The sequence below is a fragment of the Haliotis cracherodii genome, unplaced genomic scaffold (assembly GCF_022045235.1).
Source record: "Haliotis cracherodii isolate W230 unplaced genomic scaffold, xgHalCrac1.p SCAF_8, whole genome shotgun sequence".
NCBI classification, from domain to species: domain Eukaryota; kingdom Metazoa; phylum Mollusca; class Gastropoda; order Lepetellida; family Haliotidae; genus Haliotis; species Haliotis cracherodii.
The window spans coordinates 50,071,907-50,087,671 of record NW_027266341.1 but is presented as its reverse complement, the minus strand read 5'-3'; the positions used below and the strand labels follow the sequence as shown (position 1 = coordinate 50,087,671).

Below are 15,765 nucleotides of genomic sequence, written 5' to 3'. Positions count from 1 at the left end.
TCCAATGTTCCTTAAACAGATTTTTTAATTACATGTACAAACTGATCCATGCAGTTTTATCATGTTGATAATCTTGATCACTTACCCAATGGACCGCCTCCGTGGTCTAGTGGTAGACCGTCCGCCCGGAGAGCGGAAGGTCCTGGGTTCGATCCCCGACCGCGTCATACCAAAAGACGTTAAAAGATGGTACTTGTTGTTACCCTGTCTGGCGCTCGGCATTAAGGGGCTAAAACAAGGACTGGTCGGCTCGGAGTCAGTATACTGTGTCTGAGTGGGGTATTCATGTTAAACTGCGACATGGTATCTCAGTGAGCTAGCACTATAAATCGGCATCAGTCCGGACTAGTACAAGCAGCCACACAAACACACACACGTACATGCACGTCGCTATATATAAGCGCAATAATCTTGGACGCGACGTTAAACCCAATTTCACCTCACCTCACTTATCCAATGTGAACAATGCTCAGGAGGGGTATTGGACACGAGAGGCCCAGTCGCCTTAGGCGTCGCATTTCTCTATGCATAGTATCGTCCCTTGGCCGTGTCAGCATTCTATGATCGTTGGAATAGCCATGGATGGTACCAAAGGTGTAAACATCAAAAACCTGGATCACTCACTCACTCACTCATGTGGTATACATATGATAATATAGAAAATGTAACAACTTAAAGATATTCATGTATTTAGTTTTTGTTTGTTCAGGATTATGGTAATGATACTTTATGTTAGCTATTTAGTATTGACTACGAACAATAAAATCATGTGAAATAACTGTACTGTTGTGATCTTTGTGATCTTTATCTTATTTGATATTGGACGTAGTGATATGACTTTATACACATACTTACATCCTGTGTGTTCAGAATACTTTGACGTTTTCGTATGAGCATGATGTTAATCACTGGATTATCTGGTCTAGACTCGATTATTTACAGACCGCCTTCATATAGCTTTTTCATTGCAGAGTACGGCTTTAAACAAACAAACAAACAAACACGACATACTCGTAGCTGTGTGGAGCCTCGGGGCTTATTGTTAACATACATGTATTGACATCTGTGTTGTACTTGGACCTATCAACACGAAGGTGTATATATTACTGAAATGGAGCTGTGGACATTCCCATTCAAATAGAATAAACATTTAACCTTTGAGTAATAAATATGGTTCATTAAATTCTATTATCATCATATTGCTGGCTTGTCCTTTTGTGTATCACATCACATTCCTTGTTTGACTGCGACAGGGCAGATAAAGCCGTTCTTGCATCCTTCATTAAGATACAATATACCATTGGTGATCTCACGGCATGCCATGATATACCATAAATACTGCTCAATGAGGCGTTAAACCCAACTCACTCACTCGTCGTAAATAATATCATATTACACTGTAAAAGTCGTAGACTTATTAGTGAAAGGCGATGACCGTTCATTGTGACACACATATATGAACACTTCCATCATGATCAGACCATTCGTGACCAACTCGTGTTATTCCGGGACAAGCCGAATAGCTTCTTATAGGTTACGGAAAGGGGCGAGTGGTGACGAATGATGATCAGACGTCACAATTGACCTCATCGTTAAATGTACCTCCGTGCATTCCGATACATTTGCACTGTTGTGCAAGGGGTAGGGGAGAATGTATGTACCACACATAGAAGGCTAGCGTACCATTTGTCTCTGTCTAAATCTAAATAAAGCATATTGCACGTGCAATTTGGTTATACACGTATTTTGCCTTTTAACGTTGTTTTTTGTCTTTGCAGTGAGAGGTGAGTGATTATAATTTTACAGCGCAGTCAACAATATTCCCGCCACATGTCTACAGTATCTAAAACCTTTAATTACAAATTAATCTGGAAAAGAAACAGTGGTTGATGCCATGAACAACATCCACGACATCGATTTACAACCACATATAATCCTTCAGATCACACGGTTTAACCTCATGGGGTCCCCATCAGTTATCTGTTACAATAAGAACCCTCGAAGTGAGAGTGAGTGAGTGAGTTGGGTTTAACGCCGCTTTTAACATTATTCTAGTTATATCACGGCGTGTCAGCTTAATGTGGGAGGAAAGCCCGAAGTGATGCAGGTCTCAGACGTTACCACTTCGGTGAAACCCACGAGCACGGGTATGGTGCTGACAAACCTAGAAACATAATTAGGGCGAACCGGGATTCGAACCCACAATCATAGGTAGATGATGACAATATTTGACGACTGGGCCACCCGTGCCCCCTAGAAGAACCCGCGAAGACCCGGGGTAGAATAATCTTCAGCAACCCATGCTTGCCGTAAGGGGCGACTATGCTTGTCGTGAGAGGCGTCTGACGAGATCGGGTGGTCAGGCTCGCAGACTTTGTTGATACATGTTATCGTATCCCAATTGCGTGGATCGATGCTCATGATATCACTGGATTGTCTGGTCCAGACTCGATTATTTACAGATCGCCGTCATATAGCTGGAATATTTTTAGTGCGGCGTTAAACAACAATCAACATCAACAATACATAACGGTAAGCATGGGTATTCGGAACCTTTCTGTTCTGGAATGCCAACATGGTAGAAAGTGTTGGAATATGACCGTTAACCTTATTGAGAACTTTACATTTTCATTCCTACTGAATCCTATCGACCTGCCACTGGCAGTGAGTGATCACTTGGTACAAAGTACACACTTCGTCGTTGATAAAATACACATAGACAAGATAGACTGACATGCACAGCGGATCCGCGCAGTATATTAATACTGTCCAGTGCGCTACATTTTTCTTTCTCGCTACATATTGTACTCCTCAGCTCACAGATAAGATCACATTACGACATGCAACATAATGTCATTGATTATGCTGGTATACTTGTAACACGTATCTACTTGTTAAACTACACTTATAAATACATTTACCTATTAGGAATGAATTATTCTTCAATATATAGAACCATATTTGCTTCTTTATAGTAAGATAGGTGACTACAAATCAAAGTTCAAATAAGTATTGTTGAGCACATCATGCAGATGTCTAAGTTTTGTCAACCATTCAAACAAACTCTGTTTTATATTATTCATAGACGGCGTCATACCAACCCTCAATCTTCCATAGGAGATTATTATTGGAACTTAAAGAAAGATAAAACTGATTGTTAGAAAAGTTTGTACCGAATTAAAAAAAATTAACTCAGAAAACATACGTGTATAATATTACCTAACACACTGAACATATCAGACACTGAATTGATAAAAAAAACTATAAAGACAGGTTTCGTCATGCACTGCTGGCAGCCTGCCAGACATGGAGTCAGGTGTTTATAATCTAACACTGTTTATGGCTGAAACGCCAAGTCAGAATTATAAATAGATAGATCAAATCTTGTGGACTTATATGGGTGTACAGTCCCTTGCACGTATCCTGCACATATACGAGGCGACACTGGGTGTGCTGGTCGCGGTCCAATGTGTCCCCCGACATAGAGTGCTGGTGATATGCTTTCTCCGATACTGTACTGCATACCGCATATTGGCGTTTAAGAAGATGGAAAGAATTCTCAGTCGCACTGTGACAATCGTCGCCTTGATATATACATGTGTCCACGGTAAGAAAATGTTTGTCAGTTTGAAATTGGGCACTCATGAAACAGATGAATCACGTTTTAATTAACATTTTTCTCATGTTGAATGGTAAAACTATAGTTTTGACATTACCTTATGGTAATCAAACATGACGTATTTCATAAATATGATACTGTTAAAACTCACTCACTCACTCAAAAAAAATTTACTTAACAGTAGTTCTGTTATTCCACAGAAAACATCGGTTCACATGTCGGCAAATGTGAAGATGGGTGCACCCCTCCATATGGGGGATTAACTTGTCAAGCCTGCATACACGGTTGTTATGGAGACAGATGTACTGACCACTGCAGCCACTGTGACAGTGATGGGTGTGACAGAGATACAGGCAGGTGTTACAGGTGTAAACCAGGTTACCACGGTGACGGGTGTAACACTATATGTCCAGGCAACTGTCCTGCAGATTACAAGGGTGAAGTTCACTGCAACAGAAGCTCAGGAAACTGCCTGGAAACTTGTAACAAGGGACATTTCGGGAGCTCATGTCAGAAACGCTGTCCACAACATTGCAAACACTCGTTGTGCGCCAAGACCAATGGGTATTGTCTTGTTGGATGTGCGCATGGATGGAGAGGGTCCTTCTGTAATGAGAAGTGCTCTGCTAACTGCTTGCGAGGTATCTGCCACAGTGACGGCAAGTGCAAAGAGGGCTGCGAATCTGGTTACTATGGCCAGTTCTGTGACAAGAGGTGCTCTAACTGTTACACAACTGGATGTGACAGATTTTCAGGCAGATGTGATCAATGCTCACCTGGTTTCCATGGCGACAACTGCACCATGACATGTAGTCACTACTGCTTCACAGAACGTGACGGCTACAGACATTGTGCGCGTGCAGACGGAACCTGTGTGCAAGGGTGTATAGATGGGAGACATGGACCTCATTGTGGTAGCAGTTGTAGTAGAAACTGTAAAAACTCAGTATGCTTTCCAAAAGATGGGTCTTGTGTCAACGGCTGTACACACGGGTGGAAAGGATCATTCTGTAACGAAAAATGCTCGAAAAGTTGTCGAACAGGCGCCTGTTACACCGATGGAAAATGTAAATATGGTTGCGAACCAGGATTTTATGGTCCGTTTTGTGATAGGCAATGTCCGCATTGCCATACCACTGGATGTGACAGAACATCGGGCAGGTGCGAGGAATGCTCCCGAGGGCGATATGGCAATGGATGCCATCTGAAATGCAGCAATTGTTATGCAGGTGGAGATGGCTTGACTCTTTGTGATCGTGATACCGGCACGTGCCAGGAGGGATGCAGGGAAGGTCGGTATGGACCAACATGTAGTCATCATTGCAGCAAAACGTGCAGACACTCGTGCTCCTATACAGATGGCTCTTGTCCCCATGGCTGTATCGGAGGATGGAGAGGAACCCACTGCGACAGCAAGTGCCCTGAAAACTGTTTGAATAATGACTGTCTCAATGATGGAAGGTGTAAGCAGGGTTGCCGCGATGGGTTCACTGGTCGGTCCTGTCACGAGAAATGTTCGACCTGTAAAAACGTTCCTAAATCTGCGGCATTCATGATCAGTAGTAATGGGTCATCTCGCCTAGCGTCCATGTCAGGTGAGAGTTTCATTCCTCATACAGTCCTTTCGACTAATTTTTGTTTGTTTATTTGTTGTTTAACGCCGCACTCGGCAATATTCCTGCTATATGACGGGGGTCTGTAACTAATCGAGTCTGGACCAGACAATCCGGTGATTGACATCATAAGCATCGATCCACGCGATTGGGATACGATGACATGACCACCCGATCCTGTCAGACTTCTCTCGGGACAAGAATAGTCGCCTTTTACAGCAAGCATGGGTTGCTGAAGACCTATTCTAATCAGATCTTCACGGGTCCCTTTCGACTAATACGTCAATAAAAGAAAATACGTTTCATTAAAAGCACGTGTTGTTACAGTTCACATAATGTGACCCTCTATACCATAGGTAATGACATAACTAAACATACAATGTGACCCTCTATACCATAGGTAATGACATAACTAAACATATAATCATGTAAGTCATGTTTTCACTGATCTTTTTTGAAAACAACAATATGTGCTAGGTGAGCACTGACCTTAATTATATAATATTGATATACATAAACATATATATCGTAAATCTCTAAGTTTCATCGTTTTTAAATGTGTATCCATGTTGCAGGGTTTTGGATCCAAGTGGCCGTGGTCATAGTGTGGGCGTGTCACCGTTGTACAATGAGCTCCCAGGACATCTGAACTGCAATCTTATCGGGGGTAGTTAGAAGAGTCCTGGCAGTTCATTGTAAGCTGATATGTCAATCCAACCTACTCGTGTGTATACGTGACTGACATCACCTCTACAGCCATCACCATCAGAAGATATAGAACAAATACAACCAAACTTACTTGAAACGCCGCAGAAGTTGCATGTTCATGTATACAATAAATATGTAAATCAATTGCCAGTACATTGTCATGATTATATACATAAAGGATTGTTTATGTACATAAGTGAGTGTATATCCTATTTATAAATTTAGTTGCATTTGTATATTTTCATGAGTGTACCATCGTTGTAAACAACTTGTTTGTGGGAAGACATTTGAAGATAAGGGCGTACAGTGTTACAATTGCCCCTTCTTGAATATGAAAAACGACAATAAATCTGGTTTATGAAAACATTCTGTTATATATTTACTTAAGCGATGAAGCCTCTTTGAGGTTCTGGGTGAAACATGAGGCCCCAAATGCATGCCAGGTAATCAATTAATGAAATGACTAGTAACAACGTGTGATGTGGACGGTGTTTTGTCATCTGCTCTCCAGCGGAGTGAACCATGGTTCATGCTATCATCCACTGCCTTGTCTGGTCCCGATTCGATAGTAATAAGTCAGAACGGGCAAATAAGGCATCAATAAGGAAGAGTGGACATCCCTCTAGCAATCTGAACATCTTACATCAAACCTTGCAATCGGTGTAATTCGTCATGATGTTACTCTAAAATCAGGTAAAGAGCTGCAACCAGGTAAATTATATTGCATAACTGCCAGGGAAATAGTAAAGTCTATGAGTGAAACAAAACCCTGCCTCACGAGTGCGTGATACGACTGATAAACTGACGTCGTCACTCTCGATAGTGGTGATATCATAAAAGTAAAAGGTAAAAGTTCAATGTCACTTGTAGCAACAAGGAAAGCGTTGCCGAAGCGGCACTGCCAAGTCGTGGCTTGAAGAGACCCCTTGATGTTGGTAAAATATAGCACTTGATAATTCGGAGTTGTCTGGCCTGTTGACAACACTCTGATCGGTTATTTGGAAATGACTGCAGTGTCAAATAATACTTTAAATGTTTCTTTACTGATATTAGAAGAGGGAACGGGTGGCCCAGTCGCCGCAATTCGCTGTGCGTTCTTTGAACACACCAGAAACCTAGGATCCTGGGTTTGAGTCCCGGTTCACCGTCATTATGTTTCTAGGTTTGTCAGCACCATTCCCGTGCTTGTGGGTTTCACTAAAGTGGTATAAGAAACTAAACTAAAGAAACTATAAAGACTGGTTTCGTCATGCACTGCTGGCAGCCTGCCAGACATGGAGTCAGGTCTTTATAATCGAACACTGATTATGGCTGAAATGCCAAGTTAGAATTATAAATAGATAGTAACTATGAACCTTGTAGACTTATCCGGGTGTACAGTCCTTCGTACATATCCTGCACATCTACGAGGCGACACTGGGTTTGTTTGGTCGCGGTCCAATGTGTCCCCCGACATAGAGTCCTGGTGATATGCTTTCTCCGATACTGTACTGCATACCGCATATTGGCGTTTAAGAAGATGGAAAGAATTCTCAGTCGCATTGTGACAATCGTCGCCTTGATATACATATGTGTTCACGGTAAGAAAATGTTTGTCAGTTTGAAATTGGGCACTCATGAAACAGATGAATCACGTTTTAATTAACATTTTCCTTATGTAGTATAGTAAAGTAAACTATAGTTTTGACATTACCTTATGGCAATCAAACATGACGTATTTCATAAATATGGTACTGTTAAAACTCACTCACTCACTCATTAATATGAATTACTTAACAGTAGTTCTGTTATTCCACAGTAAACATCGGTTCTCATGTCGGCATTTGTGAAGATGGGTGCACCCCTCCATATGGGGGATTAACTTGTCAAGCCTGCATACACGGTTGTTATGGAGACAGATGTACTGACCACTGCAGCCACTGTAGCAGTGATGGGTGTGACAGAGATACAGGCAGGTGTTACAGGTGTAAACCAGGTTACCACGGTGACGGGTGTAACACTATATGTCCAGGCAACTGTCCTGCAGATTACAAGGGTGAAGTTCACTGCAACAGAAGCTCAGGAAACTGCCTGGAAACTTGTAACAAGGGACATTTCGGGAGCTCATGTCAGAAACGCTGTCCACAACATTGCAAACACTCGTTGTGCGCCAAGACCAATGGGTATTGTCTTGTTGGATGTGCGCATGGATGGAGAGGGTCCTTCTGTAATGAGAAGTGCTCTGCTAACTGCTTGCGAGGTATCTGCCACAGTGACGGCAAGTGCAAAGAGGGCTGCGAATCTGGTTACTATGACCAGTTCTGTGACAAGAGGTGCTATAACTGTTACACAACTGGATGTGACAGATTTTCAGGCAGATGTGATCAATGCTCACCTGGTTTCCATGGCGACAACTGCACCATGACATGTAGTCACTACTGCTTCACAGAACGTGACGGCTACAGACATTGTGCGCGTGCAGACGGAACCTGTGTGCAAGGGTGTATAGATGGGAGACATGGACCTCATTGTGGTAGCAGTTGTAGTAGAAACTGTAAAAAACTCAGTATGCTTTCCAAAAGATGGGTCTTGTGTCAACGGCTGTACACACGGGTGGAAAGGATCATTCTGTAACGAAAAATGCTCGAAAAGTTGTCGAACAGGCGCTTGTTACACCGATGGAAAATGTAAATATGGTTGCGAACCAGGATTTTATGGTCCGTTTTGTGATAGGCAATGTCCGCATTGCCATACCACTGGATGTGACAGAACATCGGGCAGGTGCGAGGAATGCTCCCGAGGGCGATATGGCGATGGATGCCATCTGAAATGCAGCAATTGTTATGCAGGTCGAGATGGCTTGAGTCTATGTGATCGTGATACCGGCACGTGCCAGGAGGGATGCAGGGAAGGTCGGTATGGACCAACATGTAGTCATCATTGCAGCAAAACGTGCAGACACTCGTGCTCCTATACAGATGGCTCCTGTATCAATGGCTGTATCGGGGGATGGAGAGGAACCCACTGCGACAGCAAGTGCCCTGAAAACTGTTTGAATAATGACTGTCTCACTGATGGAAGTTGTAAGCAGGGTTGCCGCGATGGGTTCACTGGTCGGTCCTGTCACGAGAAATGTTCGACCTGTAGAAACGTTCCTAAATCTGCGGTATACACTAGCAATGGGTCATCTCGTCTAGCGTCCATGTCAGGTGAGAGTTTAATTCATCACACCGTACTTTCGACTAATTTTGGTTTGTTTATTTGTTGCTTGACGCCGCACTCGGCAATATTCCTGCTATATGACGGGGGTCTGTAACTAATCGAGTCTGGACCAGACAATCCGGTGATTGACATCATAAGCATCGATCCACTCAATTGAGATACGATGACATGCATCAACCAAGTCTGCGAGCTTGACCACCCGATCCCGTCAGACTTCTCTCGCGACAAGCATAGTGGCCTTTTACTGCAAGCATGGGTTGCTGAAGACCTATTCTAATCAGATCTTCACGGGTCCCTTTCGACTAATACGTCAATAAAAGAAAATACGTCTCATTAAAAGCACGTGTTGTTACAGTTCATATAATGTGACCCTCTATACCATAGGTAATGACATAACTAAACATACAATGTGACCCTCTATACCATAGGTAATGACATAACTAAACATATAATGTGATCCTCTATACCATAGGTAATGACATAACTAAACATATAATGTGACCCTCTATACCATAGGTAATGACATAACTAAACATATAATGTGATCCTCTATACCATAGGTTGATGACATAACTAAACATATATGTGATCCTCTATACCATAGGTAATGACATAACTAAACATATAATGTGATCCTCTATACCATAGGTAATGACATAACTAAACATATAATGTGATCCTCTATACCATAGGTAATGACATAACTAAACATATAATGTGATCCTCTATACCATAGGTAATGACATAACTAAACATATAATGTGATCCTCTATACCATAGGTAATGACATAACTAAACATATAATCATGTAAGTCATGTTTTCACTGATCTTTTTTGAAAACAACAATATGTGCTAGGTGAGCACTGACCTTAATTATATAATACTGATATACATAAACATATATATCGTAAATCTCTAAGTTTCATCGTTTTTAAATGTGTATCCATGTTGCAGGGTTTTGGATCCAAGTGGCTGTGGTCATAGTGTGGGCGTGTCGCCGTTGTACAATGAGCTGCCAGGACATCTGAACTGCAATCTCGTCGGGGGTAGTTAGAAGAGTCCTGGCAGTTCATTGTAAGCTGATATGTCAATCCAACCTACTCGTGTGTATACGTGACTGACATCACCTCTACAGCCATCACCATCAGAAGATATAGAACAAACACAACCAAACTTACTTGAAACGCCGCAGAAGTTGCATGTTCATGTATACAATAAATATGTAAATCAACTACCAGTACATATTTATGATTATACACATAAAGGATTGTTTATGTACATAAGTGAGTGTACATCCTATTTATAAATTTAGTTGCATTTGTATATTTTCATGAGTGTATCATCGTTGTAAACATCTTGTTTGTGGGAAGACATTTGAAGATAAGGGCGTACAATGTTACAATTGCCCCTTCTTGAATATGAAAAACGACAATAAATCTGGTTTATGAAAACATTCAGTTATATATTTACTTAAGCGATGAAGCCTCTTTGAGGTTCTGTGTGAAACATGAGGCCCCAAATGCATGCCAGGTAATCAATCAATGAAATGACTAGTTTGTAACAATGTGTGATGTGGACTGTGTTTTGTCTCTCCAGCGGAGTGAATCATGGTCCATGCTATCATCCACTGCCTTGTCTTGTCCCGATTCGATGGTAATAAGTCAGAACGGGCAAATAAGGCATCAGTAAGGTAGAGTGGACATCCCACTAGCAATCTCACCATCATACATCCAACCTTGCCATCGGTGTAATTCGTCATGATGTTACTCTAAAATCAGGTAAAGAGCTGCAACCAGGTAAATTATATTGCATTTTTCCCAGGGAAATAGTAAAGTCTATGAGTGAAACAAAACCCTGCCTCACGAGTGTGTGATACGACGGATAAACTGACGTCGTCATTCTCGTTAGTGGTGATATCATAATGGACACTGGTAAAAGTTCAAGGCCACTTGTAGCAACAAGGAAAGCGTTGCCGAAGCCGCACTGCCAAGTCGGGGCTCGAAGAGACCCCTTGATGTTGGTAAAATATAGCACTTGTTAATTCGGAGTTGTCTGGCCTGTTGACAACACTCTGATCGGTCATTTAGAAATGACTGCTGTGTCAAATAATACTTTAAATGTTTCTTTTCTGATATTAGAAGAGGGAACGGGTGGCCCAGTCGCCGCAATTCGCTGTGCGTTCTTTGAACACACCAGAAACCTAGGATCCTGGGTTTGAGTCCCGGTTCACCGTCATTATGTTTCTAGGTTTGTCAGCACCATTCCCGTGCTTGTGGGTTTCACTAAAGTGGTATAAGAAACTAAACTAAAGAAACTATAAAGACTGGTTTCGTCATGCACTGCTGGCAGCCTGCCAGACATGGAGTCAGGTCTTTATAATCGAACACTGATTATGGCTGAAATGCCAAGTCAGAATTATAAATAGATAGTAACTATGAACCTTGTAGACTTATTCGGGTGTACAGTCCCTCGTACATATCCTGCACATCTACGAGGCGACACTGGGTGTGCTGGTCGCGGTCCAATGTGTCCCCCGACATAGAGTCCTGGTGATATGCTTTCTCCGATACTGTACTGCATACCGCATATTGGCGTTTAAGAAGATGGAAAGAATTCCCAGTCGCATTGTGACAATCGTCGCCTTGATATACATATGTGTTCACGGTAAGAAAATGTTTGTCAGTTTGAAATTGGGCACTCATGAAACAGATGAATCACGTTTAAATTAACATTTTTCTTATTTAGTATAGTAAAATAAACTAAAGTTTTGACATTACCTTATGGCAATCAAACATGACGTATTTCATTAATATATATGATAGTGTTAATACTCATTCACTCACTCATTAATATGAATTACTTTACAGTAGTTCTGTTATTCCACAGTAAGCATCGGTTCTCATGTCGGCAAATGTGAAGATGGGTGCACCCCTCCATATGGGGGATTAACTTGTCAAGCCTGCGTACACGGTTGTTATGGAGACAGATGTACTGACCACTGCAGCCACTGTAGCAGTGATGGGTGTGACAGAGATACAGGCAGGTGTTACAGGTGTAAACCAGGTTACCACGGTGACGGGTGTAACACTATATGTCCAGGCAACTGTCCTGCAGATTACAAGGGTGAAGTTCACTGCAACAGAAGCTCAGGAAACTGCCTGGAAACTTGTAACAAGGGACATTTCGGGAGCTCATGTCAGAAACGCTGTCCACAACATTGCAAACACTCGTTGTGCGCCAAGACCAATGGGTATTGTCTGATTGGATGTGCGCATGGATGGAGAGGGTCCTTCTGTAATGAGAAGTGCTCGGCTAACTGCTTGCGAGGTATCTGCCACAGTGACAGCAAGTGCAAAGAGGGCTGCGAACCTGGTTACTATGGCCAGTTCTGTGACAAGAAGTGCTCTAACTGTTACACAACTGGATGTGACAGATTTTCAGGCAGATGTGATCAGTGCTCACCTGGTTTCCATGGCGACAACTGCACCATGACATGTAGTCACTACTGCTACACAGAACGTGATGGCTACAGACATTGTGCGCGTGCAGACGGAAATTGTGTGCAAGGATGTATAGATGGGAGACATGGACCTCATTGTGGTAGCAGTTGTAGTAGCAACTGTAAAAACTCAGTATGCTTTCCAAAAGATGGGTCTTGTATCAACGGCTGTACACACGGATGGCAAGGGTCATTCTGTAACGAAAAATGCTCGAAAGGTTGTCGAACTGGCGCCTGTTACGCCAATGGAAAATGTAAATATGGTTGCGAACCAGGATTTTATGGCCTGTTTTGTGATAGGCAATGTCCGCATTGCCATACCACTGGATGTGACAGAACATCGGGCAGGTGCGAGGAATGCTCCCCAGGGCGATATGGCAATGGATGTCATCTGAAATGCAGCAATTGTTATGCAGGTGGAGATGGCTTGAGTTTTTGTGATCGTGACACCGGCACGTGCCATGAAGGATGCAGGGAAGGTTGGTATGGACCAACATGTAGTCATCATTGCAGCAAAACGTGCAGACACTCGTGCTCCTATACAGATGGCTCCTGTACCCATGGCTGTATCGGGGGATGGAGAGGAACCCACTGCGACAGCAAGTGCCCTGAAAACTGTTTGAATAATGACTGTCTCACTGATGGAAGGTGTAAGCAGGGTTGCCGCGATGGGTTCACTGGTCGATCCTGTGACGAGAAATGTTCGACCTGTAAAAACGTTCCTAAATCTGCGGCATTCATGATCAGTAGTAATGGGTCATCTCGCCGAGCGTCCATGTCAGGTGAGAGTTTCATTCCTCATACTGTCCTTTCGACTAATTTTTGGACCAGACAATCCGGTAATTGACATCATAAGCATCGATCCACGCGATTGGGATACGATGACATGACCACCCGATCCCGTCAGACTTCTCTCGTGACAAGCATAGTCGCCTTTTACTGCAAGCATAGGTTGCTGAAGACCTATTCTAATCAGATCTTCACGGGTCCCTTTCGACTAATACGTCAATAAACATATAATGTGACCCTCTGTACCATAGGTAATGACACAACTAAACATATAATGTGAACCTCTATGCCATAGGTAATGACATAACTAAACATATTATATGACCCTCTATACCATAGATAATGACATAACTAAACACATAATATGACCCTCTATACCAAAGGTAATGACATAACTAAACATATAATGTGACCCTCTATACCATAGGTAATGACATAACTAAACGTAAAATGTGACCCTCTGTACCATAGGTAATGACACAACTAAACATATAATGTGACCCTCTATACCATAGGTAATGACATAACTAAACATATAATGTGACCCGCTATACCATAGGTAATGACATAACTAAACATATAATGTGACCCGCTATACCATAGGTAATGACATAACTTAACATATAATGTGACCCGCTATACCATAGGTAATGACATAACTAAACATGTAAAGTGACCCTCTATACCATAGGTAATGACATAACTAAACATATAATGTGAGTCATATTTTCATTGCATTTGTTTGAAAACAACAATATGTGCTAGGTGATCACTGACCTTGATTATATAATATTGATATAAATAAACATATAAATCGTAAATCTCTAAGTTTCATCGTTTTTAAATGTGTATCCATGTTGCAGGGTTTTGGATCCAAGTGGCTGTGGTCATAGTGTGGGCGTGTCATCGTTGTACAATGAGCTGCCAGGACATCTGAACTGCAATCTCGTCGGGGGTAGTTAGAAGAGTCCTGGCAGTGCATTGTAAGCGAATATGTCAATTCAACCTACTCGTGTGTATACGTGACTGACATCACCTCTACAGCCATCACCATCAGAAGATATAGAACAAATACAACCAAACTTACTTGAAACGCCACAGAGGTTGCATGTTCATGCATACAATAAATATGTAAATCAGTTGCCAGTACATTGTCATGATTGAATACATAAAGGATTGTTTATGTACATAAGTGAGTGTATATCCTATTTATAAATTTAGTTGCATTTGTATATTTTCATGAGTGTACTATCGGTGTAAACAACTTGTTTGTGGGAAGACATTTGAAGATAAGGGCGTACAAATGTTACAACTGCCCCTTCTTGAATATGAAAAAAACGACAATAAATCTGGTTTATGAAAACATTCAGTTATATATTTACTTAAGCGATGAAGCCTCTTTGAGGTTCTGGGTGAAACATGAGGCCCCAAATGCATGCCAGGTAATCAATTAATGAAATGACTAGTAACAACGTGTGATGTGGACGGTGTTTTGTCATCTGCTCTCCAGCGGAGTGAACCATGGTTCATGCTATCATCCACTGCCTTGTCTGGTCCCGATTCGATAGTAATAAGTCAGAACGGGCAAATAAGGCATCAATAAGGAAGAGTGGACATCCCTCTAGCAATCTGAACATCTTACATCAAACCTTGCAATCGGTGTAATTCGTCATGATGTTACTCTAAAATCAGGTAAAGAGCTGCAACCAGGTAAATTATATTGCATAACTGCCAGGGAAATAGTAAAGTCTATGAGTGAAACAAAACCCTGCCTCACGAGTGCGTGATACGACTGATAAACTGACGTCGTCACTCTCGATAGTGGTGATATCATAAAAGTAAAAGGTAAAAGTTCAAGGTCACTTGTAGCAACAAGGAAAGCGTTGTTGCGGCACTGCCAAGTCGTGGCTTGAAGAGACCCCTTGATGTTGGTAAAATATAGCACTTGATAATTCGGAGTTGTCTGGCCTGTTGACAACACTCTGATCGGTTATTTGGAAATGACTGCAGTGTCAAATAATACTTTAAATGTTTCTTTACTGATATTCGAAGAGGGAACAGGTGATACAGTCGCCTAAGGCCCCGCAATTCGCTGTGCGTTCTTTGAACACACCAGAAACCTGGGATCCCGGGTTCGAGTCCCGGTTCACCGTCATTATGTTTCTAGGTTTGTCAGCACCATTCCCGTGCTTGTGGGTTTCACTAAAGCATCTAAACACCTAAGTCTAATATATATTTATCACTAATAGCCTAGGCAAACCTAGATCATACTGAACCAAGTCTAGTTTCCTTGATTCCATATGAAAACAAGGGAAGAGAAAAGATTCTTTGGAAA

At 42.0% G+C, this 15,765-nt stretch overlaps 2 protein-coding genes and 1 pseudogene across 2 annotated transcripts; all 3 read left to right on the top strand.

Annotated features, from left to right (window-relative positions):
* The first annotated feature begins 3,396 nt into the window (after nt 1-3,396).
* On the top strand, nt 3,397-6,090 carry LOC139450270 (multiple epidermal growth factor-like domains protein 11). The gene is made up of 3 exons (XM_071231949.1): nt 3,397-3,607; nt 3,820-5,214; nt 5,808-6,090. The coding sequence occupies exons 1-3, from the start codon at nt 3,397-3,399 to the stop codon at nt 5,879-5,881; spliced, it is 1,680 nt and encodes a 559-aa protein (XP_071088050.1). The 3' UTR covers nt 5,882-6,090.
* A 1,311-nt stretch (nt 6,091-7,401) lies between these two features.
* On the top strand, nt 7,402-10,324 carry LOC139450272 (multiple epidermal growth factor-like domains protein 11; annotated as a pseudogene).
* A 1,395-nt stretch (nt 10,325-11,719) lies between these two features.
* On the top strand, nt 11,720-14,757 carry LOC139450271 (multiple epidermal growth factor-like domains protein 11). Its single transcript, XM_071231950.1, has 3 exons — nt 11,720-11,806; nt 12,029-13,423; nt 14,294-14,757. Exons 1-3 carry the CDS (start codon nt 11,746-11,748, stop codon nt 14,365-14,367), a joined length of 1,530 nt encoding a protein of 509 aa, XP_071088051.1. The 5' UTR covers nt 11,720-11,745; the 3' UTR covers nt 14,368-14,757.
* Nucleotides 14,758-15,765: the final 1,008 nt, after the last annotated feature.